General features: G+C 49.7%; 1 protein-coding gene across 4 annotated transcripts in view; it reads right to left on the bottom strand.

Annotated features, from left to right (window-relative positions):
- The window catches only part of Med15 (mediator complex subunit 15), a 154,848-nt gene that overhangs the window by 82,394 nt on the left and 45,891 nt on the right, over window positions 1–26,563 (bottom strand). The window contains exon 1 of one of the 4 annotated variants that reach the window (XM_077677522.1): window positions 15,274–15,343. The exons of 2 other annotated variants lie outside the window; for them this stretch is intronic. In XM_077677522.1, coding sequence (XP_077533648.1) covers window positions 15,274–15,328 — 55 coding nt within the window. In that variant the 5' untranslated portion in view covers window positions 15,329–15,343. Of the gene's footprint in view, window positions 1–3,366; window positions 3,706–15,273; window positions 15,344–26,563 lie in introns of those variants that run through there. One more of the 4 variants, XM_077677521.1, reaches the window with a different exon arrangement.

The raw sequence follows: 26,563 nt of genomic DNA, 5'->3' as shown, positions 1-26,563 counted from the left end.
ATTTTTTCATTAAGAAAAGTAACTGTCACGGTATTTCCTGTTACAGTTACTGGTAACGCGTTACTAATAACCCGTTACTACCCAAGATTGCTTTTACCGGTAACGCGTTACTAGTAACTACCAAAGACTGCTTACAGGGGTCTGGTGTAGAGTACAGCCGGTAAAACGCTTGTCTATAACAGCGATTTCAACTTCAACCAGCTACATCCTAAAACTGCCGAAACATACTCGTTCTAAATATGTCGGAGGCAAAAGCGAAGGGCTAAGACTTCAGAATTCCGCAGTAGTTTTATTCAAATCCCGCTCCGGCGGGGCAGGATAGGGCTGAGAGTACGAACGCTGTGTTATAGACAAGCCTTTCACCGGCTGTACGTGTGCTACACGAGCGTCTGAAGGGGCATCTGAGTCGAATGGCCTTCGAAATTTCAAATGTCACTTGAACTGGAATGAGTTCCGCCGATCTACACGACAACTCTCACGACAAAATTTACGTGTTTACCCGCCATGTTTTGGTGTCGCTACTGCTGCCCAGTTTCGTATACGTAATTTGACAAAAAAAAAATTGTTTAAGTTAAACTAAGCCAAAAAAATATTAGTGATAAAATTGATCTTACAAACGTACACAAAAGCGGGCGTTTTTTTTTTTCTTTTTTGCACCGCCGGTGTTGAGAGTACCAAATTACCTTGAATCGCAGATTGGGTGATAGAAAAAAAAAATCAAAAATCCTTAATCAAGATACCGCGCGTTAAAAACCAAGTTGTACTCATAAATAGTTTTTGCAATTACGGAATGCAGATACTGCACCCGAGAGTACGAGCGTCCGCGTTTCAAAGGCAGCTTTTAGAATCTCAAATGTCGGTTGTCGCGCTGCTTTGACTCAAATGGCATGCCAACCAAATGCCCTTGAGAAACGTCGTGTAGCAGCTCAAAGGTGGCGTTTGAGTCAAATGACATTCGGCTCAAAGTCCTCGAAACGCCCGTGCAGCAGGGGTGCAAGTCTCCGTAGAAATACGTGGGGTCTAATGGAGGTATCTCATGAAAGACCCTCCGGCTTTCATACTTTGACAGGCTTCCCCTACTGCCCTCGAAATAAACTCTCCTCAGTAATGCATTTGTCTGTTAAAGGCATATAAGTCGTAGGTACCGAGAGATAAGACATAAAATTCGCAAGCACTATAGATATATGGACGACGTTCGGTGCCTAATGGAGAAAACTTTCGCCCTTCTGCAATATCTCCAGGTAATGATTATTACGAGAAAAACGACGGCGAGTGGTGGAACCCATCCACGCAACCCAAAGAAAAGCCCGCGCCGCTTAATTTCCTACTGTCGACCACATGGCCGCGCAAAGTCTGAGTTATAGCGACGCCAACGAAAGGAGCGATTGCGGTAAACGGGCTAATCGAATACCAGGAAAAAAAAAACGCATCAATTCTGCGGTTCAACGAAAACTCCAAACGACGTGCTCCTGTTATCCATTGCAGGGTTATTAAGCCGCTTGCGCATGGCAATCAACATTTCGTTTGATTTTCTTTTTCGCATCTGGCTCTTCACGCATGGCAATCAACGTTTCGTTTGATTTTCTTTTTCGCCTCTGGCTCTTCGGGGTAAGTTCGGACTCGGAGCTTAGCTGAAAAGTTCCCGCAATTTATTACGCGGAACACATTCGCGGCTCGGGAGCACAGTTTACCTACAAATGCCGCGTAGGCCCAAATTTACGACGGGGATATCTAGGAAACTGTCTACAGGCTAAACAGCTGAATTTTCCTCGAGTATTTCTCTCCAGCGTTGCAAGCACGATGTATGTTCACGACGAAAAACCAAAAGAATTTTTTTTTTCGCTGAATAAAAACGTCGGACAATACTGCATCTACCGCTGTACAGAACGCGCATGCAGTGTCGGGAAACGGATCACCCATTCTCGCCGACGGAAGTCCGCGCAAGGGAAGGACATGGCGGCAGTTTATGGCACAAAACGTCTGACTCATAATTTTTTGCGCCGCTTTAAGAGAAATGTTAAACTGAACGTGCAGCCAAAAATAGGCTAACAAAAGCGAAATATGTAGGTCTCCTTTATACGCTTCCTTGCAACTGCGCATATAACCAGTAGATTGACACAATCTAATCCTCGATACAGCAGAAAGTAGACACCGTGGGCCAATGTAAACTGCTCAGCCATATGATTAAACCCCCGCAGTGCCTGCCTGATCAACAAGCTCTCCATATGAACCGATTAATTGATTGTGGGGTTTAACGCGCCGACGGTATACACAGGCGATGATGCGCGCCGTAGTAGAGGGCTCCGGATTAATTTTGGCCACCTGGGGATCTTCAATGTGCGCCGAAATCTCGAACACATGGGCCTCTCCGTCTAAGTGGTCAGTTCGATTGACGACAAAGGCAACAACTTCCTCAACACCGTAAGCGGCGCGCGAGTAAAACCAAAGTAACCATTTTTTTTTCTTCTGGGATATGGTGCGGCGCAATCGGGGTTCCTACGAAGACTCCAGGACAGTGCTACTCGCTATAACGAACTTCGTTCTACAGCTCGTGCAGGGATTGACTAAGAGCAGGGTGCCGACGCTTCGAGGCGATTGTACCTTCTCCTCCAAGGACGGGCCTGTACAGTCACGTCTCTAAGCATGCCGGGAAGGTGACACCGCGTCATCCAACACTTAGACGCGACGCACGCTCTTCGAGAACCAACGAGTTGCGCGGAGCGGCGGCAACGAGAATGGCATTCTCCGGTTCAAAACCGACGAACGGACACAGCTGCGGGAAGTTGCGAGCCGCTTCTCAAGCGCGGCGGCGCTTCACAAAAGACGATACACATTTCTTGACCGTGGAAGTGCGACGGCGTAAACGGAAGACCTCGCCAGCACCACCGGCGTCCGCTCAAACCGACAGAGCACGAGCAACGTTCTCTCAAACGGAAGTACAGAGGCCGGCGGAGCAGAGTGTGCCGTACGGGCGTCACTGCCGAACAGGCCTTCTAAACAGACACAACCATCACCTCGGAGCTCTCCCGCGAACTTTAGCGACGTTCGCTCACGGAGCGTTAAAAGGCACCGGTCAGCGACACCGTGTTCAGGGTAGCACACGCGAACTGCATACACCCTCGCGAAAGGGCACAACATTCACGCGTCCGTCGATGTTCAAACACCATGGCACGAACTATCTAGCTTCGGAAAAGCGTTTCCGCCGCTCTGTGGAAAGAACCGCATACCCAACAGATGTGAAGGCGCGATCGGATCGGCGACACACGTGCTCTCGAGAGCGCGCGCCGAAAACCTCGAATCAGCTGCGGCGCGCAGCGCCCGCCCAGTCAGCTGAGCGCGCCGGAACGAAACCACAACTGTACGTACACGTGAGCAAGCTGAGCAGCGTCGGTTCGTAGCCGGCCGCGGCGCCGGCGCCGTGCTGGAACCCGAAGCGATGTTGCTGCTGCTGATGGTGTTGCTGCTGCTGCAGCATCAGCTGCCTCGTCGGGTACGACGGCGGCGGAGCGGCGCTCCGGGCGGCGTACGGCGGCCTGCCTGCTCCGCCGCCGCCCGCGTATTCCTCCCATGGCGGCAGCCGGTCCAGCGTCCGACCACCGCTGAACGACGACGACGAAGTCGGGGCCTCGCGGCGCGGACCTCGCTCCCCGCGCTCCCGGCCTCCTCCTCGCCCGCGCCGCCGACGCTATACGCTGCCGCCAGGCCCCCGCGGCCCCGTTTCCGTCTGCCCGAGAGTCCACCCCTCCGATCCAGCCCGCCTCCTCCCCCTCCCCCTCTGCAGCCCCATTTCTCATCTGTTGTAACATTCCTGCCGGCGCAGGCAGCGCACGTAAGCCGCCGGAGAGGAGAAGGAGGAGAGGTGCCAACGTCGACAACGACAAAGACGCCCACGTTGATCGAGTGTGCTGCCGCACAACACACCACCGCGCACGCCGCCGCGGGATTTTTAATACGAAACGACCGGGTTGAGCCGCCCTCTCCGCGTCGTCAGTTTCTCTTCCTCGCAGCAGCCTTTAATAAACGAAACAGAGAAGCGCTTTCTCCCACCCCGATCGCCGCGCTGCGCGACTACACTCCCAACAACTTCACCCGTCGAGTCCTCTCAGCTGGGAAGAAGAGACGAGGACGCGGAGAAAGAAAAAAAAATAACGGAATGTTGTCCGACAAGTGAAGAACAATGGCCTTCGCCCCCTCGTTTGGCCGCGTATACAAACACACCACAACGCAACAGAGCGAGCGAGCGGTCGACGTGTGCGCGGCGAACGCCTCTCAGGACTGCTGCTTGCTGCTACCTACCTCGCGTGCGCGTAGCAGCGCTTAGAATTTCCACAATAAGACCCGGCGGCGTGTTTTATTTTTATTTTTTTCTTCCACCCGACCACATCAACGGCGGCGGTCCGGTGTTATGAACCCGAGACTTCAGCGTGTTTTCTTTTTTTCTGGCACAGCGTGCGAGAAACGGAGTATCTGCGGCCTGCTGCTGTAATTTAGACGTCGGGCAAACAATGATAACAGTTGCAGAGAGTTGTCTAAAATGAAAAAAGAGGCGCCAAAAAAGAAAAATCGAAGAGAGTCGATATAGGCGTTTTCGCGGGGCGTTCTGCGGACACGCGAGCTTTTTCTGCGCGGACTGCGCGCCGCTCACAGAATGGGGCCATGAACGCCCGGACGTGGGCGACGACGGACCACTTTTGCCGCCCTCCCTCTTCCCCTCCTTCCCCTCTATCTCTCCCTCTCTGCAGACTGCTGGGTGGGCACTTACAATGCTCGCTCGGTTTCGCAACCAACGGGGGCGGCGTTCTCGTGCAAACATCACTTCGCGAAGCGTGCAACGTGCAAAAGTACCGTTATTCCCGCATAAAGAAGTCCTCGAGAGGGGTTACTGACTTCGCTGTAAGCAATACTTCGTTAGAAGCGAATTTCGTTGTAACGATACAAAATTGTAGGCGAAGACACAAAGGAGTCGCCGTGTCTATCTACATGGAAACATTACCGACGTGGATGCTCAAGGCCGCAAATACGACTGCATATTTCATCCCGGAATACGACGCATGCCTGGCCCCGAGTTCCAACAACTGCCTCGGTGCGTGTAGTCTTCGTCAAATGTTTCCAGGCCACGCCAATATTTTACGGGCCGCAAAGGATTCAAAGCGAATGCTTAACGTTGAAGCAAAGCCGAATCATTTTATGACAGAAGAAATATACGTTGCCAGTTTCCTGGCAGAAAAATCTTGCAGTCTCGCTCGAGAGGTATAAGTTCTTACGTTTGGCATAGCCTCGCAACTTTTGGCAAATACTGTACGTTCTGACCCTTACAAAGCAATGTGCTATCGCCACCCTCCGGTCAGAAAACCTTTCTGTCTCGCTGGAGAGGCAGTCTTGTACGGTGAATTTCTGGTGGCCCATTACAGTTTAGCATGGCCTAGAAACTTTTGACAAAGACTTCACGTTCCAATGTACGTAAGTCACGGCATTTTTATCGTCACGATCATAACAGACACCTGGCACCCGTAACGATACTTACACTGCAATAACCATCCAGTTCCATTCCGCAAGAGACAGCGGATCCTTTTTGTTTGTTTGTTTGTTTGTTTGTTTTCTTGAAAACTCACACTGGCTACGCACTGACTCCGCAACCACACCAAGTTTAAATTCAGTGTACAGCCAGTGTAAGCTAAAAAATAATGTTCTCAATGGCGAGTTATTCGGGTCCTCGCGTCAGCGAAAAGCGAAACGCGCGTCGTGATAGGGAGCAGTGAGTGCGCGTGTGCCCTTTCGTTAACCGCCGATATAACCGCGTCTGCCTCAAACGCTACTCATTCCCTGGCGTTGGCATTTTGCATGTTGCGAATGCTCGCTTCTCTCGTTTTTGCTTCCCGCTACACAGTCACAGCCGTATATTTCGAGCAGCCCGAAATTGCCGCAAGTTGCAGACCCCGCACGCAGCCTTAACTACAGCCACGAAAGTGTCGCGAAGCGGAGATGTCTTGATGTTTTCTGGTTGTTTTTTAAGTTCTGCCCACAGCCAGGGCTCTTCCTCCAAAATGTTGTGTGCGAAAGCGCTTCGGACGCGGCTGGGCGGTGGCCCCCTATTTTTCCTAAGAAACAGTTCCGGCGCGTGTGTCTGCCCGTCGGCCGACTCGGGAGACGCGGCTCTCGAGAGGGACCATCGGCGAATCTTGTGTTACACGCACGCACTGGCGTCTCCGACCCCCCGTTGCGCGCCTACGCGGGCCGCTGTGTACTTCCGACGACCTTCCCTTTTCCCCTGTTTACTTTAGTGCGTTTTGTCTAACTACTTGCTCTACGCCCGTAATTCTCCAAGCGCGCGTTTTCGAGTCGGAACCTTGTGTCTGTGTTTTTGGTCCTTTTCACTTTGGCGGGGACATGTCTGATGCGCTTGCAGTAGTTACACCAGGGACGCCCATCGTCGTACCGCGACCCTCTCGGGGGCCAAGGTGCAGGGGGGTGGCGTAACTGGTCTTCGATAGCCTTGAGACGTTCAGCGAGCGCCTCAATGGAGTCTGCGATGGCTTTCACGTCCTTATTCGGTGTAGGGGTGCCGTGCCCCTGAACGCATCCGGCCGCAGCACAAGCAGCCGCATCATGCGCGCGATCGAAAACGACGGGGCTCACCGACGGCGGCTGCATTCCGGTAGCATTGTTGGGCGTCCCGGCGGCGATCGCTGTCCACGGGTACGGGCCGGCCGGCTGGCAGGCAGGAGGCGGGCCGGAGGCACGGGCCATGAGAGCGGCCTGGTTGATGCGTTGAAGGATCTGCAGAAATTCTGCGCAGGAGCCCGGATTAGAGATGACAATTTTCTCCATAGTGCTTGGGCACAGCCCACGCAGGAGATGCCGGAGGCGATCCTCTTCCGCCATGGTCGGGTCCAGCCGTGCACACAGTTGCATCACGTCATAGTAGTACTGTTCCGGCCTCTCTGAAGGTAACTGGATTCGGTTTTGCAGGCGAAGATGAGCAATTTCGGCTGCATGACGATTGCTAAAACACGACTTGATTCGAGTGGTCCATGCTTCCCAGGAATCGGGCGCCCCAGTCAGAATTTGCGTGGTGTACCATTTTTTTGCGTCGCCTTCTAAAGCCAAATAGAGGAATTTTACCTTGGTGTCGGCATCCCAGGTGTTCAAAGATGCGACATGCTCGTAGCAGGTGAGCCACTCAGTAACGGACTCTTCCGGTGTCCCTTTGAACGTTGGCGGTCCGATGAAGGGCCTGGCCTGGGGGGTCGCAGCGGCAGCAGCTTGCTCCATAACTGATGAGGGGATCGCGTTGTCTTGACTTCTGAGGGTGGGGCTCATGATAGTAGAGCGGGGTCTGCGTTACTCCGCACACTCCACCACTTTTGTAACGGCAACTTCTGTCCATCACCGCTACGGTTGAAGGATGAAGCACTCAGATGAAGGTTTCAGACGTTCAAACTTTAACTGATTTAATTTACGGGTAAACATTGATGAAATTTGGCACAGACGAACTTGACACAATTACACTTATTACATAGATGAAATAGAGAGTCAAAGATTCAGAGTACTTAACGGGACATAGTTGGCGGGCGAATGGCTCCCGGCGGGAGGGCACGACGACGAGCGGCAGAGTGCGGCTCTCCTGGTGTTGCTCTCCTCCCCGCTCTCCAGAGGGGCCGCGTTATATTTGCTTTGGGGGGACGCATTGGGGGAAAAAGCGCATCCTAGCGTGTGCGGACCGGGTGGGAAAAGGCTAAGGCACACCCGCAGCCAATCAGGAGGACGCTTCTTAGCTCCAATCAGACATGTCCCCGCCAAAGTGAAAAGGACCAAAAACACAGACACAAGGTTCCGACTCGAAAACGCGCGCTTGGAGAATTACGGGCGTAGAGCAAGTAGTTAGACAAAACGCACTAAAGTAAACAGGGGAAAAGGGAAGGTCGTCGGAAGTACACAGCGGCCCGCGTAGGCGCGCAACGGGGGGTCGGAGACGCCAGTGCGTGCGTGTAACACAAGATTCGCCGATGGTCCCTCTCGAGAGCCGCGTCTCCCGAGTCGGCCGACGGGCAGACACACGCGCCGGAACTGTTTCTTAGGAAAAATAGGGGGCCACCGCCCAGCCGCGTCCGAAGCGCTTTCGCACACAACATTTTGGAGGAAGAGCCCTGGCTGTGGGCAGAACTTAAAAAACAACCAGAAAACATCAAGACATCTCCGCTTCGCGACAAAAGGACACATATCCGTTTCCGCCACCCCACGGTCAATAAATAAATAAATAAATAAATAAAACTTTGGGTGCTGCTTCATGGCGGAGACTGCCAAACGCCACGTTTAAGATTATTCATATCGTCGTTTCGAGTGCATTAAAACTGCATCTAACTTGCACGGACAGGCTATGACGTACGAATTCGCACTTGTATATACATAGTCGCACAGATGTTTCTGTTTCTGTTTCTTTTTTTCCCCCACAGCTTGCCAATGCCTTTGTGTTGAAGGCGAGAACGCGATCAATTGTAAAGATTCCATCTGCCAAGCGGCGAGCGGCTGATTATTGTTTGTCTCGCCTTGTGAGAACAGGGTTAAATATAGACAGAAGAGAGAGAGAGAGAGAGAGAGAGAGAGAGAGAGAGAGAGAGAGAGAGAGAGAGAGAGAGAGAGAGAGAGAGAGAGAGAGAGAGAGAGAGAGAGAGAGAGAGAGAGAGCAGGCCAGTAATCCCCACATATTAACGTGTATCACTGCATATGGCTCGCTTACCGCAACAGACTTTCTCCCAGAAGTACAGCAAATAACACGTTACAAATCTACAACCGACCAGCAAGTTGCTTTCAAGCGCCGCTTCATTTGCCTTCGCACTTCTGGCAGGGTAACGAGTACACGAGACTAACTAAAAAGCAACAAATCGTCAGTCATTCCACACTGCAAGGGCGGGCGACTAGCGAAGCTAATTTTTAGTAGACGGAATTGAGGCCACACAGAATTTGCGTGGAAGCTACGAGAAAATTTTATTTCTCCTGGGCGCTGACGGCGGAATTTATTTCGACTCCACAAATTTTTAAAACGTGGTCTATCGAAAAAAAGAAATCTACTCGGGTTCACATCAAAGCGATGCGATATATATAAGCTTGAGGTTTAAATCGTGTGGTGATCATGCAAATGGTGTCCATTATTAACTAATCTACTCAAGGTGCATGTCCAAGTAATGCGACGTACAAGCTTCAGGTCCAAATCAATGTTTTTAACGACGCGCTACTTTGGTGGTGACCGCGTATTAGCACGAACTCAATGGGGCGTTCATTCTCCCAACACCTCGCGTTTCAAAGACAGACGCCTGCAAGCGCGGGAGTTCACGTTTGAGAACAAAACGAAAATACGTGGAATTTTAGCCATATAAGCTTCAATGAAGAAGAAAGCCTGTAAAAGTTCAAAAAGTAAATCAAAGTACAATCATCTGTCCACACATTGTCATTCCTCAGCCGAGTGGACACGATCTTCCGTACACCGCAAAAAAATTAAAGCCGTTCCACTCAACGTGAAAGCTGTCGGAAGCGCAGAGCAGTGATTCGTCATAATGGACTGTAGCGCCGTTATCCGCTCACTGATACCCCCCCAATGCAATTCAAATTTCCCGCCTTCGCAGTGCTCGCGCGCCCCCTGCCAGAAACTGCGGCAGCGGGGGTTCTGGTCTTTTTGTGCTTGCTTTTCCTCCCGCCCGTGCCGGCATTGCACTGCCACTTTTTTTCGCGATCGTAAAAACCAACCCAACGCGCGCTCCTAAATAAATCAACGCGGTCGTTACCGGTTAATTAGGTATATTTTGCCTCAAATGTGCCTACAGTTTTCTTCGCGCTAAACAACGGGGAGGTGTAAACGCTTGGCTTTCGAAGCCTCCGGGTTACGCCGCGACTACAGCCGCTACGACGGAACGCCGGGCGGCTCTACTTGGGTCCAGCGAGCGAGCTACGACGACAAGGCGCGCCCCTAAAGTGCACTGCACTTAAAATTAGCGCCCGCATGCAGCGCAAAGATTTACGCTCGTGCAGGGACGAGAAGATATGGCGAAACGCATTACTGACGTGGCACGCGGAGACTCACGGCTAAGGAGCTCACACACACACAGCCGCGCAGTATACGGCTGCGCATGCGGGCGGGTAGGAAGGAGTCCCGCATGTATGAACTACAAAATCGTATCTCACAAGACAGGGGTATCGCGAGGTCCTGTTTGAAGAAGGGTCATGGCGGGTGTTAGCGCTATATCGTACGGCCAGTAAAGATAACGGGGCTCAGCGCTAGAGCAGGCCGTGGGAATCACGGGAGTGGAATTCGCATCGCGCAAAGCGCGTCTGCAAGAACATAACTCGCGCTCAGGCGCGCCGTCCGTTGGAAAGCGGTCTCCCGTACCCTACGAGCGAAGCCGTTCACGAGGGACAGCGCGAATTTCAAATCTACGCAACCGGCACTTTGCGGCAAAGGAGAACGAATGCGGAGTACTGAGCGAGGGGGACGGGCATTTACGCAACATGACGGCGAACGAGGAGATCACTGCCGCTCTTGCAAGGTTCTACCACGGGGCGAACGGTTCTATTTCGAGCCGCTTCTCTGACGCAGATCGTGGTTGCAGTTAGGCTGTAATCGTGCACTCCCGCAGGCTAACGATTAACCAAGGCCAATCGCTCGGCTCCTTCAGCGGTCAATGGGTCAATGTCGGCATATGCAGAAATTTCCACATCACCGCGATAGCGCCTGCGTGTGTGTTTTGAAAGGGGCGTCTGCACTAACGAACATACGCTCACAAGTCGCGGGAATGGAGCAAAAAAAAAAAGATTATAAAGAACGACTACAAACACGTCGATTTTATTTTATAACTACATGCTGCACGGACAGACCGTCAGAATCACGTGGGAGGGAAGGGGATAGCAGGAAAAGTTAAACTAACACACACACACACACAAACACACATACACACACACACACACACACACACAGAGAGAGAGAGAGAGAGAGAGAGAGAGAGAGAGAGAGAGAGAGAGAGAGAGAGAGAGAGAGAGAGAGAGAGATCCTATATAAATGCTTATCCTTAAAGGGCAGGAAGATGCTAAGGAGATGCGTCTGCACTGTAGTTACACAAGCAGATTTGTAGCAATGCCCCCCACAGTGAAAGCGGTCCCTATACTGCGCTGGTATGGTATAGTAGTATAGTAACTATACTATACTACGCACAGGCCCTTGCTGGAGCAGCAGAGTAGTAGTTTGGGCGAGCTGTCACATGACTGGTGATGCTTAAAAGCGCTGTGTTGTGTACTTTTATGTAAAGGTCCCTCGTCTGGTGCAGCGCTTTTAAACATCGCCGCCAACCTTTGCTGGAAACCAAGCATATATCTTACATTCTGTAACCGAAATATGACCGAAGTAGGCCCCACCTATACCTTGTACGTTATACCTCGGATACTCAACCCGTACGTTTATTCCAGCCAACACGAACACGTGACGCGCGCGCCGAAACTCGGGCCTTTCGAAACGAAACTATCGATATGCTACAACAGGACGGTCGAGACACCGCTGCCGCACAGCAGCCATGTCCTCCCGAATATCGGGACACGTCAGAGCCGTATCGAGTGCGTACGAAACACGCTGCCGTTGCCGTGTCGTGACTCGAGCAGGGGGGAAGGACGGCCGGAGGAGCGGACGGACGGTCTAGCGTCGTCGTCGCAAACCAGTTCCGCAAGATCCAGCCGGCGTAGTATTCTGGTCGGCACTTCCGCGAGTGACGTTCGAAGAAGAAAACGCGCGCCGCCTGCATCGTCTGCATGCCACGAGAACGACCCAGACGACATTCGCCCTCCCGCAAGAGAGAGAAGAAAATGAGCGCAACAAAAGTTAACGAGGAGCCGTTTTCAAAGGGTTACTACCGAAAGAACGCGACGGCGAAGAGCTGCGCCGAAAGCTACTTCCGCGTCACTGGTGATCAAGAGTGGGCGAAGTATATCCGACTGCTCGCATTGCTAAACCGGAAGTGGAAGCTTCCGAATCTCGACGTCGGCAGGGATATGATTCCGATTACGACGACGTTGAGAAATATACATCGCACTTGGCAAGGAACAGATAAGAAATAACTGGCACTACGACTACACAAAACGGAGAACTAATCAACGCCATCAGACAACGAAGACAAAACCCAACTTAGCTCAATTTGAAAGACCTAGAGCCCCAATAACGAGGTTTCAGGGGCGGAACCCCTTAGGGGCTGGGGCTGTTTGCGTCTCTTGTCATCGTCGTCGTCGTTCGTCCGATGTAGTCACGGTACTAAAACACCGGGAAACTCGTTTACGCCTCGCGCTAGAGAGCTTCGTACTTCAAAGACAAAAGACTTTTACAGCAAAGCTGTATACCTCTACACCCCCAACGGTTTCACCTCCATTGGCAAAAACGCCAAGGCGCCAAGAACACACTTGTGCACTGCATGCTTCGCCCCCTCACCAGGTTTCACGCTAGTGGAGATGGCCCGGGACTTATTCTTTAAAAGAAAAAAAAAAACGCACGAAATCTTGGAAAAAGAACTTCCAAATTTCCCACTGCGGTGACGTACTATGGGCAGGAGCGGCGTAATATTGACTGGCACAAAAGATAACTTACCAGTGCGTTAACTGCACGTTAGCGTTCAAGTGACGCAGTCAAACGTAACTAGCGGCCCCACTGCAATCGCCCAGTCATGTTTCTTGGCTTAGGTCAGCGGACGCCAATCGCACTCACACGATTCTGTGACGTCATAGAGACGTCGCAGAAAAAATGGCTGGTCAATCGCCACTGCTTCCTCTGTTTTCACTAATACAGTATATCCCACTTATAGCGAACCCGGTTTTAACGAAAATCCGGCTATAACGAACAAATCTTCGTTTTCCGTCACCAGTTGTATACATAGATTTTGTGTCCAGATATAGCGAAAAACGGATATAACGAACTGATTTCCGCTTCCCGATGTGTCCGTTATAAGCGGGCTGGACGGTACTTCCATTAGTTGTTTAAAGTTTGCGATGAAATTGGCAACGTTGTTGTAGGAAAAAAGCAGTCTTTTTAATGAAACAAACTTGCATCTTGTCTTCATGACCCCTTCAACACAAGGGCGCAGATCGCGTTTTCGTATTCCGCGCCTCTAAACACGCCTGGGGTATCGGCCCCTATTCGAAGGAACGGTTTGACGAGAGCGCTGAGCCCGCACAGGCCGCCGGCATCGGTTCCAGCCAGAGACAGCCGAACGACTTCACTGTATACAGCTTCGACACCCCATTGTATCGGTTTTTTTCCTACCTCGTCCCGCACAAACATTGCCACTTTGGTGGGGCACGTGAAAGGGGCCATGCAGAGAAAACACGAGTTTGGTTCATTCGAAAGATTGCCTCGTTAGAATCGTACTGACACCACTTTTAACGTAAACCTGTTCAAATAAGCAACATAATTAGGGAAAAAAGGGAATGACCATGCGACCCACTATCTCACTTCCCGCAACAGAACCTATGCCGGCTGTGGCCGGTATAAGCAAATGCAAATTAGGCAGGACTTATAAGCTTGCCGAAGAAGCTATTTGCACTTAAATGTGATGCATATTCATTTTACAGCAGTAAGAATGGTGGGGTAAAAAGTTGGTACTGCGCGCACTATTCTTGTTTTAGCTACACAGCAGTCTGGGGCTTCGCAATTATCTCACACGATACAGGCCGATTGGCGAAAGCGACATTGTCTTACGCGACCCTGTTTGTCGAGCATAACACATGTTTCACGAAACGATTACTACATACCGTAACCAAAACAAGCCAGGTGCAAATACGGTCAATAACAAAACAAAGGCAGACAGCGGTCCTGCGCAGTACGGTGGCGCCATCTAGGAGAACTAACGGTAAAAAAGGCGTTCCGCTGCAGAGTAAACAGCGCACTAACGTAGACCCGAAGACCTGTCCTGGTTGCGTCATCGCAGACGCCACGAAACACGCGATTTGGCGGGAGTATCGAAATTCGAACTTAAAATAATTTCTCGGTGAATAAAGCATCGTTTGCTGGTGGACAAGCCAAATCTGTCGAATAAAGCAAGCTTCTATTTTATCTGCATGGTTCCTTTAAGGGCAGGCTCACCTCAAATCGAATTCAGCGCCCGGACCTCACCAAGACGTCACCTCCTTAATAAATCCCCCAAACGCGTTGTCGCCGTCAACCTCGAGCAAGCCTATAAATAAGCCATCCTTGCTAACATCCCAGGGAACTCGAAACTTCGTTCAAAGATGTAAAGCACTCCACGCGAGTGTGCAATCGACATGATATTCCAGACCCACCCGTGGAGTGCGCGGATGATATCACTGTCAATAAATAAAGCAACAAAATTCGACGCTTTGCTCAAGACGGTAATGTAGTTTTTGCCCAAATTTTCTGCGCCATGCCAAAAGTGCATAGGGCAAAAAATTTTTTAAAAAACAAGCTTACTTCTCGAGCGAGGCTGAAACTTTTTATGCCAGAAAGCTGGAGAAAACACCCGTATTTCCTACTGCCATAAAAATATTTTAGTCGCAGTTAAACGCTAATACTCTCTTAGAATTCTTCGTGGCACAGAAACCTTTGGCGTGGAATAGAACGTCCTGACAAAGACTGCACTTCACGCGAGCAATCGACACGCTGTGACCAGACCCGGAAAAAACGCCTGCAAAGACCCTTTTAGGCCGCAAGTATTTTTTAGGACTCATCCACGTATGCGTGCGTGGACGCCTGCAGCACAGACCTTTAAAAATAAACAAATAAAGCACCCGTCATGGGGATGGCGTACCCAGATCCCACTGCTTCATGAACACGATCGGCCACAATTTCTTACACGGTACAAACGCGGGGTCTCCTGACCTGTAACCAAGCTTTGCGGGCCCGTTACAAAGCCCAGGAGGCAAATATATATGGCGATACTTTGTGACGGCTACCTTTTATACACACGTCCACCCGTCGACACAGCAGCCGCGTTATTTTTACCATTCTTCATCCCTCTTAATTAACCTTAATCCATTCTATTATATATTAATCTACCTCAATCCGCTGTGATCAACACTAATCCACCTTAATTCATCTTAATCTCCCCCCCCCCCCACGTTACCAATTATTACTGTCAATCACTAATTAATCCATCCCAATCACCCTGAATGCATACTTTATCATCTCAATCCAAATTAGTCAATATTGATACCGCCGTACTAATCATCAATCATCACTATCAATGAATGATCGATTAACTTAATCATCACTGGTACAAGTCTCGCATGCCTTACTTTGCTTGTGGCCTTCCTCGGGTTTGTGTACCGTTCGCGCCGACGCCGGGGTCATTCAAGGTCACGCTCCAATGAGACATACAAGGCCTCAGAAACCATTCCAGCGGCCAATTCAGTTACGGAGCAATGAACGGGAGCTCAAGCGCGTCAGCTGCCGTGTCTGCATCCAGCAAGCCAACGCCAACAAGCCGAGACGTCTAAATGTCAGCATCGTTCTTTAACAGGTGCGAAACGCGACAGGCAACCAGCTGTCGCATTTGCGGTGTTCTTTATTCTTTTTAGACAGCAGGATGTCAACGTGGCCGTCACTTTCGGTATGTCGCTGTCTGCGACTAGCACTGACACTACTGAAATGTTATAGTTCAGGCAGACGCGTCTGCCAACTGCCTCGCTCACATCTATCGATATGTGTGTGCACCTTAAAAGTGTCAGCGCTCCGTTCGTACACGACGCCGTAGACTATTTTGGCCACCCGCCGCAGAGGCTCAAAGGGTGCAAAGGGGATGCCAGGTATCGGGTTCGACTCCTAACACGGCAGCGGTACAAAACTAGAGGCTAAAACAGTGCGCATGGCACTTTTTTTTTGCTGGGGCAAGGCATTCGTCTCATTCCACGAGAAAGAAAGAACGGCCCTGCACTACTAATAATGCGCGCTTTAACAACCGGCAGGCAGCAGCGGTAATTTACCCCATGGAATCGAAAAGCAAAAGCCCCTGTGAGTCGCCATTTCGGCGAACGTTAAAAATCGCCAGGTGGCCTTTCATCCGAGCCTTCTATGACAGCGCGTCTGATAATCCAGTTGTAGCTACGATGCGGAAAACACCCATACATAATTTCTCGGGGCCCTTCACAGCTTCCCAATGAACGCTTCAATAGCCCTGAAGAGAACCACCCGAAATTTCGCCGGAGCACGCCTTATGTGAGTGCAATGCGCGATGAATAAATTGGCACTGGTCACGACCCTACGCAAAAACTATTACCGACGCAACTTTCCCGCAGCGTGCTTCGTTCCTAAAGAGGCCATAAATAATACAACCATGCTTAATTTTAAAGAGTTAACTTTTGGTTACTCACTCAACCTCATTCCTGCATTTAAAAAAAATAAACAATCTCGTAAAATTTTCACATTTTACCTTACACGAAGTCGGCAGAAAAACAGCGTGTTCATTGCACTTGCGCATTCGACTGGTACGACAAAACGGCACCAGAGGCACTACTGTGATCGCATGTTTCGTGGCAGTGATTTTGTCGGCGGCGGCCACCAATTGCACAGAAAAGTTCCCGTGACGTCACAAAGACCCTGCGAGAAAACATATCCAGCTCTCTGATTGTAAATTTGGGATAAAATCTGCCCCAGTGTTATGGGACAAGGCACATCTCTTCAATAAACCAAACTCGCACTTCAAAAAAAAAAAAAAATTACGGTGAGTGACAGATACGGTGCCACACCGTACACGCGTCACAAGAAAGAACAGCCAAAATTTACTTGAGAGCGCGTGAATTTATAAAATAGGCGAGCTATGAGGAAAGGGCTGGAAGGCAATGTAAACGAAGGGGTGTGATTAGTGTCGGAAAACGCGTTCAAACTTCAGTGGCCCCACATCGCGCCTGTGCTTGGGCAGTGCTGGCGCGCATGCGCACGAGCGCCCCAGACTGGCACGCCTCATTCGCGCGCACCCTTCTACGGGCACGTCGCAAAGCCACAAGCCCCGCTCTGGAAGACGTGCCCCGACAGCTGTACCTCGTTTCAAAGCGCTGTCAGGCGCCTTTCCGAGTAGCTCCTACCACCGCCATATTTTTGATGTCGCTCACTTAATAATAGCGCGAATGAGGAACGAACACGGCGGCCCCACAAGCTCCGGGCTCAACGATCAAAGGAAGCAGCGGCGGTTCCTCGTCGACCTCCTTTCTATTATTTTTTTCAGACTTGTCATTCTCTTCTCGCTTAAAAACCATCGAGACGAGTTGAGCGAACCCTGAACAAAAACCATAAACGCACAAAAAAGACAGGCTCCGAACCACATTTATAGCCTTTAAACTTGCGAAGATCTCAGAGAAAATGACAGCCTCCCCACACTATAACGTTCTGAGGATAGCAGCGTCAAAGCACAACAACGTCCGTCTCGAAGATGCATTGAGGGCTTTCTTTGGGATGATGAAAGCGTTGATTGGCCGACTATAGATACTCGCAAGGGACGACTGGAGTGCTGGCGAGGCGGGGGAAATAAGACGCGGGGGCGCGTCTGTGACCCAGTGGGCGAAATACGAACGTTCGTAAGGATCAGACACAAATTAACCACGGTTAACTCCCTGAGGCACGAGAAAGGTCATCCGATGTCACTAGGATTCAACGCACCATCATCACAACGGGAAAACTCGCGTTCCGGGAACAGCGCGACAAATGAACACCTCCAAGGCCACACGCCACGCAAGAGTGAACGACTCCGAATGAATTTAGATTTCCGGTGGTCTGTATTCATTTTCTTATTGTTATTATGCATAAAATACCAGGCCGCAATTACACGGGCGCTTGTCTTCCATCACAGCCTGTAAATGACTAAGTCAACGCTAATGCTAAACGCAGCGAAACTAAGACGCGCGATTGACGGCGATTCGGCGCAAGCGAAAAGCAACTATTGGGTTCAAAGGCGAGACACAGGACAGGTCGCGTTTCATCAATCATCAGTACACGCATCACGGTCTACGTTTTCAAAGGGTACGTGTCACCGCAGATGGCTTAGGCCGGGTTAAATAAATAAAAATTTCACGCATCTCCACGAAGTGAATCATGACGAGTGGGCGAAGTACTGGGGATCGCTCTTACCATAAATCACCCGTGGCATTGCCCACTCGCGCATGTAAATGAGTGACAACGCGCGTGTACAGTATATACAATTCCAATCCAATCCAATCCAATGCTCCTCGCGCATGCGCAACGCTGTGTACACGGACGCCAAGCCCCGGACAGAGCGAGGTCCTAAAGTGCTTCGCATAGGACACACCAATATGCAATTCGCCGAGATGCGGCCCACATATAGACCTTTCATTCTGTAAGCCTTGGCAACATCTTGGCATGCTCTGAAACGTGCTGCGCGTGCGCCAATCCTGTCCACTGCGTCAACTGATGATGATGATGATGATGATGATGATGTTAGGTTTTCTTGGCGCAAGGGCATCAAGGCCAAAGAGCGCCAGTACTATGGTGAGGATTATTCAAGTGAGAATATAAAGTACAGAATATATAATAAAAGGTATCTCAGATTTCTGTTGGTGTAGAGGGCCAAGAATTGGTGTAGAGGGCCAAGTAAAAACATTTGACACTATGCCAGGCATTTTCTACGTGCACCCCTTGCCCCCGTCTTTGCGGTAGCAATGAGTGGCCCTACCGGGTCCTAGCGTGAGATGGTGGCTCGGCTCACGGGTGATACGACACATACCTTAAAAAATCTACGTCTGAGAGGTACTTAAAAACACGGTTAGTAGAGAAAAGTGGCTCGTCTGATAAAAACAGCAATGGGTGTTGAGGGATCATGCGTGTGTACAATTCTGGAAAATGAAGCTTTCTTTGCGGTTCAAGTAGTTTGCATTCTACCAGTACGTGAATGACTGATAGCGACCCTCCACACCTCAAGCAGCGTGGCTGTTCTGTTCCTTTCAATAGGTACGCATGTGTAGCATGGGTATGGCCTATGCGCAGTCTACAGAGAGTAACCTCTGTGATCCTGTCTCGTTTCTCACAGATCGATCTACCTAACTTGGGTTTTACCATGTGCAATTTGTTTGCTGTTTCCCCATTCCAATCTTCCTGCCATTGGTCTCGCAGCCTCTTACGTACGTACGCTTTAAATATCTAGATCATTCCGAAGAGCTGCAGTTACAGCATTCCTGTCTGCTTGCTCATTTCCGGCTATGCCGCAGTGACCTGGGACCCAACAGACAGTGATTTCAAGTTTTTGTTTGTGGGCTGAGCACAGTAGTTTTAGCAATTGATTAAAGACTGGATTTTTTTGTAACTTTCCTGACGCTAAAGCCTGCACAGCACTTTGAGAATCCGTGAATATCACTGACTTTGGGACATTGTTCTCAATAATATATTCTACAGCCAATACAAGGCCGCGTGTTTCAGCAGTGAATATAGATGTGGCTTCAGGCATAGTCTTTGACGTGGAAAAGTTGGGACCATGTGCAGCACATGATACTGCACCAGCTGACTTGGATGCATCTGTGTAGAACTCAGATGCTCTGTACTTGTTCTGCAAAAACAAAAAATGCTGCATAATTAATTCCTTTGGAGCGGTTCTTTTGTCAATCTTCATAAAAGAGAGATCATAAGAGATAGGGCAGAGATCCCATGGAGGGACAAAGTCAGCAAAGCTGGTTTTCTGAGCGTCAGTGAAGGATATTCCCAGGCCTGCGGCCAGTGCCCTCACCGACAGAAGGAATGGCTCAGCCATGGCAGGTCGCTTTTCAAAAAGCTTGATTGCCTGGTTACCTAGAGTGCTGTTCGGGTGTCCGGTCAAGGATGTCACTTTTAGAGCATAATTCAACCCAGTGTACTTCCGCTGTGTTTCAAGAGACCACTGATTGGCTTCCACATACAGGCTTAACACAGGGCTTGTTCGGAAAGCGCCTGTAGCCAGACGAAGGCCAAGATGGTAGACAGGGTCTAACATCTTTAGTGCTGTTCTCGCGGCAGATTGATAAACAAGACACCCGTAGTCGATGCGGGACCTCACAAGGCTATTGAATAAGGCCAATAGGCACTTTGTGTCAGTACCCCAAGACTGGTGTGAGAGGACTTTCAGGATCCTGACTGTATCCAAACATTTAACTTTAAGGCGTTTGAGGTGTGCAATGAATGAAAGTTTGTCATCAAGCACAACCCCAAGGAACTTGTGCTCCTTTTTTACTGCTATGGGTGTTTCATTGAGTTTAATAACAGGATCTGGGCGGATACCACGCTGCCTAGAGAAGACCACACACGTGCTTTTTTCTGGGTTAAAACAGAAGCCATTCTCATCTGCCCATTTTGTAAGTTTGTTTGCAGCTAGTTGGATTTGCCTCTCACAAATGGACATATTACATGATTTAAACGCAATGTGCACATCATCAACATATAGCGAGTAGGATATGGAGCGAGGCAGTGCAGTTCCTAAGGAATTCATTTTAACAATAAAAAGGGTGCAGCTGAGCACACCACCCTGCGGCACTCCATTTTCTCGGACGAACATCCTCGAGAGGACATTTCCAACCCTAACCTGAAAGGTGCGCTCCGAAAGGTAATCTTTCAAACTGTTCAGCATGTTTCCACAAACTCCAAGGCGGCGAAGATCGCAAAGAATACCGTAACGCCAGGCTGTGTCGTAAGCTTTCTGGAGGTCAAAGAAAACTGATAAACAATGCTGCTTATGAACAAATGCATCCCTGATGTAGGATTCAATAGCCACTAGGTGGTCTGCTGTCGATCTACCAGAGCGAAATCCCGCTTGGCGATTGTCTATAATACCATGGTACTCAAGAAAATAGATAAGGCGACGGTTAATCATTTTTTCGAAGACCTTGCATAAGCAACTGGTTAAAGCGACCGGTCTGAAACTAGTTGCAAGTGATGGATCTTTCCCCTCCTTTAGAATCGGCACCACAATAGCTTCTTTCCACACTTTTGGAAATTGCCCTGCACGCCAGATCTTGTTAAACAACAGTAAGAGCGCTTCTAGCGTGTCGTCGTGCAGGTGCTTAATCGTGGTGTATGTTATTCGGTCTCGACCTGGTGATGATTTACCACAAGTAGTGAGCGCCACTTTAAGCTCCTGCATAGTGAAGGGGCAATTATACCCTACCTCAGACTGCCGTTTGTCACGTACAATCTTCCGTTCCTCTGCATTCTTGTGTCTCAGGAAGTTATTTGAATAGTGAGCTGAGCTTGATACATACTCAAAATGCTTGCCTAGAGCATTCGCTTGGTCTTGTAAAGTGTCTCCACTTGTGCTGACCAAAGGGTACGTAAGAGTGTTACTTCCTCGGAGTGCTTTAATTCTCCTCCATACTTTCCGCGTGTCAGTATATGATGTGATTGATGACACAAAACGATTCCAGCTTTCTTTTTTCGCAATACGCCGAATCCGTCTGCCATTGGCCTTTGCCCGCTTGAAAAGTACCAAATTTTCAGTCGTTGGGCACCTACGCAAGACACCCCATGCTTTATTCTGTTCCTTACGGGCCTGCCTACAATCATCATTCCACCAAGGTTTCGGCTTAGCAACCCTACTAGAAGAAGTCTGGGGGATGGACCTCAGCGCAGCTTCAATTATATGGGTGGTCAGAGTCTCAGCAGCTTCATCAATACCAAGGTTGTCTATAAGTGTATAGTGACACTCAGAGAGCTCTTTGAATTTTTTCCAGTCTGCGGCCTCCTCCTTGAACTTTTGTGGGCATGGAGTGTTGTCTTGTTTGTTGTCTACAAGCTTGAGGCTCACTGGAAAGTGGTCACTTCCGTACAGGTTATTAATGACCTTCCACTGGAGTGCTGGAAACAGAACTGGAGAGGCTATGGCGAGATCTATGCAGGAGTACGTGGCATGTGTTGTGTTATAATATGTTGGGTCTTTCTTGTTAAGTATGCATGCTCCAGATGATAGCAGAAACTTTTCAACGAGGCGTCCTCTAGCATCCGTGCGTGCAGAACCCCAGAGTGGGTGGTGAGCATTACAATCCCCAACTAGCAGATACGGCTCTGGCAGCTGATCAACTAATGTTTCAAACTCCATACTGGAGAGCCCGTGGTCTGGAGGTATGTACAGTGAGCATACTGTTACCAGTCTATTAAAGATAATGGCTCGTATGGCTACAGCCTCTAAACTGGTCTGTAGCGGTAAGAACTGGCATGCCACTGATTTTTGCACGATAATCGCAACTCCTCCAGAGGGATGCATGCAGCCATCCCTGTCCTTCCTAAATACAGAGTAGTTCTTTAAGAAGTTAGTTTGGTTCGTCCTCAAGTGTGTCTCCTGGAGACACATAATACTTATTTGGTGTTGTGACAGCAATTCATAGATATCGTCCAAGTTTTTCAGGAGGCCTCTGCAGTTCCATTGGACTACATTATCAGTTACCATCAGCTTATGCTGAACAAGGATTAAGGGAGTGCCATGCTGTCACCCTCCCAGGCTCAAGACACCTTCCCAGGAGCCGTGACCCTAGGTGTCTTTTGCTTTGAACGGTCGAGTGACGTGCCGCGCCCTATCGGCGTACCACGCAACAGACGGCTTGGCGTTGTGTCCATGGCTTCTTGCGAAGCCTCGTCAGCAGGGCTAGGCTGGCTGGTTGCGGCAGCCTGCCTCTCAGCAGGGACCGGCAGTGCAGTGCCAGCAAGGGGCCTAGCGTTGGCATCAAGGGGTGCTGGGGCAGCCCTTGACGCTTCTTTTGTGGCATGTGCAGTGGCCTTAGCCACCGGCACTGAGGGGGCTTGGGGTGTCCCTTGGGGCCTCACTGAAAGGGTTCCAAGGGGAACTCGAACCGAGTGTAGCGCCGCCCCCCGTCGCGCTACATCGGCAAAGCTAGTGTGTGTCAGGAACAGTCTCTGTCGTGCTTCCCTAAAGGTAATGTTTTCCTTATACTTCAGAGCAATTATTTCTTTTTCTTTCTTCCATTGCGGGCACAAGCGCGAGTACGCGGCGTGCTCTCCCATGCAGTTTACACAGTGGAGTGGAGCTTCACAGGTGTCAGACGAGTGGTCGGGGAGGCTACACTTTGGACATGCTGCCTTGCCTCGGCAGCTCAGTGAACCATGGCCAAATCTTTGGCATTTATAGCAGCGACGGGGGTTTGGAATATACAAACGCACAGGGATTTTAACGTAGCCTGCCTCGACAGACTCGGGCAGTACACTGGTCGAGAATGTGAGGATTACATGCTTGGTCGGAATTTCCTTCCCATCTCTACGTATCTTGATTCGTTGAACATTCACAACATTCTGGCCCTCGAACCCTTCCAGGAGTTCTTGCTCAGACAAGTTCAGAAAGTCTTCATCAGAGATAACACCTCTGGTAGTGTTCATGGATCGGTGGGGACTGATGCTCACAGGATTGTCGCCAACAGTGGTTATTTTCGTCAACTTGGCACACTGAGCTGCATCTTGTACTTCTAGGAGAAGGTCACCGCTTCCCAGCTTGCTTACTTTATAACCGCCGCCTAGCTCATTCGTTAGAACTTTGGCTACCAAGAATGGTGACAGACGTCTCATTGACAAGCCTTCTTTTTCACAGTGCATGACGTGAAACTTTAGGAAATTTTCTGACTTTTTAGGAGTGAAAAACTGCTGGACTGCTTCGTTGCGTCCCCGTTTTGGAGGACGATCATGGGATGCAGAAAATCTTGTTGCCATAACAAGTGAAATCAATTCAGCAGCTATGCTGGCCGCCCACCACCGAGCCCAACCTGGGAACGCGCTAGATGCGCGTTAGCCATACATAGCTGCTATAACCCTGTTTAAGTCCTCAAGGTTGATTCCTTACCCAGGGTTAACCCTCGCCGCCTGGAAATGTGTGGAAATGAGGAAAAGAAGAGATGACAGGATAGGGGTAGAAAAGAAGACAGGAAGGTGAAAGAGCTGAGAGGGAGGCAGGAAAAGGCGACTGGCTGGTTCCCCCCGGGCGGGTCAGACCGGGGGCACCGTCTGCGAGAAGCAGGGGCCAAAGTGGTGTGTTGCCTCTACCGGGGGGCCATGAAGGTCCAAAACAACCCCGGCTTTGGCTCAGCCACCAGGATTCCCTTTTCCCCGGACACGGCTCAGCCACGCACAGCCGGGGCGTGGGTGGGTCCAACCCACATGTGCTCGGGTCCGTGGTGTTGCAAGTCACCAAGTGCCTATGGCAGTAGGCACCCCTGCGGAGCTCGGGACCGTGGTGGCGCTACTCACCAAAACACCTTGAGTACACAAGGTGCCCCCTGCGGGGCCACTGCGTCAACTAAATCGGCGCAAATAAGTGCGCCCACGAAGAAGTAGGAAAGGTCTATACAAACTCCTCGCGGCTTCTCGGCTCAGCAATAAAGGCTACTACACTAGGCTCTTTCACAGCCCGTGTTCCACTCGGACGCAGATGGCCCCGTGATGCCGACAGACGAGTCAGCAGACTGTGTGCGGCTGCTAACGTTGAAAAGAGCCCTGTGTACTCTCCTTCGCTCTTTTGAAACGTGGGCGCGAGAAACGAGACAGGATAGACGGCCGGGTTGTGACTTTACGAGCTGTGCGGAGGACGACAGTACACACGCGAAGAGTGAAACGGCGCAGGCGCATTCATCACTCTCCACGGCCGCATGCGAAGGCGACGAAAGGCGAGGGAGCGGTCTGGAGGAAGGGACAAGCAGGGGGAATACTCAAATGCTATTATATATATATATATATATATATATATATATATATATATATATATATATATATATATATATATATATATATATATATATATATATATATCTGTTTCTTAATCTGTTTCAATGATCTACCACATCCTCCCCTTTGCTTTCCGAGGTTTTCTCGACTGCCAACCCTTATTTCTGTGTTATTTTCAACGAGCCCCTCATTTCCTATTCTGATTCGCTACATGCATAGCGAGGGCCTCTGTTCTGGCAGTCTTGTTGCCAAAGGGAGCTTAAGAGGGTTCAAAGCTGGTCGACCACTCTGGACATGTCGTAGACACTCGAGTCACGACCCGGGGGTTAAAAAGAAGGTCCCCTTCTCCCCGATTAGTCCGAATGGCGCTGGCTACCACCCCCAAGCACAGGAAACAAACATACCTAACATAAATACCCCAGAAAGTGAATGGGAAAATCGCCCCGCCGGTAGCGTAGTGGTTATCGCACCAGACCGGTATTCTGGAGGTCGTGGGTTCGGATCCCACCTGGCGGGCATTTTTTCTTCACTTTCTTTCTTTCTTTCCAAATTCTTAATCTGTTTCAATGATCTACCACATCCTCCCCTTTGCTTTCCGAGGTTTTCTCGACTGCCAACCCTTATTTCTGTGTTATTTTCAACGAGACCCTCATTTCCTATTCTGATTCGCTACATGCATAGCGAGGGCCTCTGTTCTGGCAGTCTTGTTGCCAAAGGGAGCTTAAGAGGGTTCAAAGCTGGTCGACCACTCTGGACATGTCGTAGACACTCGAGTCACGACCCGGGGGTTAAAAAGAAGGTCCCCTTCTCCCCGATTAGTCCGAATGGCGCTGGCTACCACCCCCAAGCACAGGAAACAAACATACCTAACATAAATACCCCAGAAAGTGAATGGGAAAATCGCCCCGCCGGTAGCGTAGTGGTTATCGCACCAGACCGGTATTCTGGAGGTCGTGGGTTCGGATCCCACCTGGCGGGCATTTTTTCTTCACTTTCTTTCTTTCTTTCCAAATTCTTAATCTGTTTCAATGATCTACCACATCCTCCCCTTTGCTTTCCGAGGTTTTCTCGACTGCCAACCCTTATTTCTGTGTTATATATATATATATATATATATATATATATATATATATATATATATATATATATATATATATATATATATAGTCGAGTCCAATTATAACGATATCGTTTATAACAATATATCCGATATCCGATATAACGATTAAATCCGGTTATATTGTGCACCAAAAGTGCAACAGTGATGACTCTAATGACGCGGTTGCACAGCCTCCTCAGATAGTGTATTCTCAGGGGACCCAATGCGTGACACAGTCCCTCAGGGACTCTGTTCCCGCCAAGGACATTTACCTCAGCTAGATGAAGCACCTGTAGGTGTTCTTGGAATGGAAAAGATTTGCGCTAGCTTCCCACGCGGCAATCAAAGGTGACCGACTGTGGCTTCTTTCCCGCAAATTAGTAGCAGTACGACCTTGCTGGCATGCGAATAAAATGTTTTGAGCTCTGTTCCGTCTTTCTATTTCGCAACACGCTTATGACAATTATCGGTTATAACGATGGGATTTCCTTGGCACTTGGATATGTTATAAGTGGACTAGACTAATATATATATATATATATATATATATATATATATATATATATATATATATATATATATATATATATATATATATATATATATATATATATATATATTGCTACGTGGCGGCAGTAGAGACGACATGAACGATGAGACAGTCAAACGATGTATTTACAGCTGATTTACATGGCGGCAAAGCCTGAGCCCGCGCAGGCAGCGCGCACCCCCAGATCTTCGTCGTCGTAGGCAGGGATCACAAACCACGCTGCATTGCCCTCTTCGTAGTCTTTTCGTAA

This window comes from Haemaphysalis longicornis, unplaced genomic scaffold, assembly GCF_048455015.1.
Source record: "Haemaphysalis longicornis isolate Haplotype H1 unplaced genomic scaffold, Haemaphysalis longicornis Haplotype H1 scaffold_7, whole genome shotgun sequence".
NCBI lineage: Eukaryota > Metazoa > Arthropoda > Arachnida > Ixodida > Ixodidae > Haemaphysalis > Haemaphysalis longicornis.
Note: the sequence above shows the minus strand (reverse complement) of the source record. Positions and strands in the feature narration are given on the sequence as shown.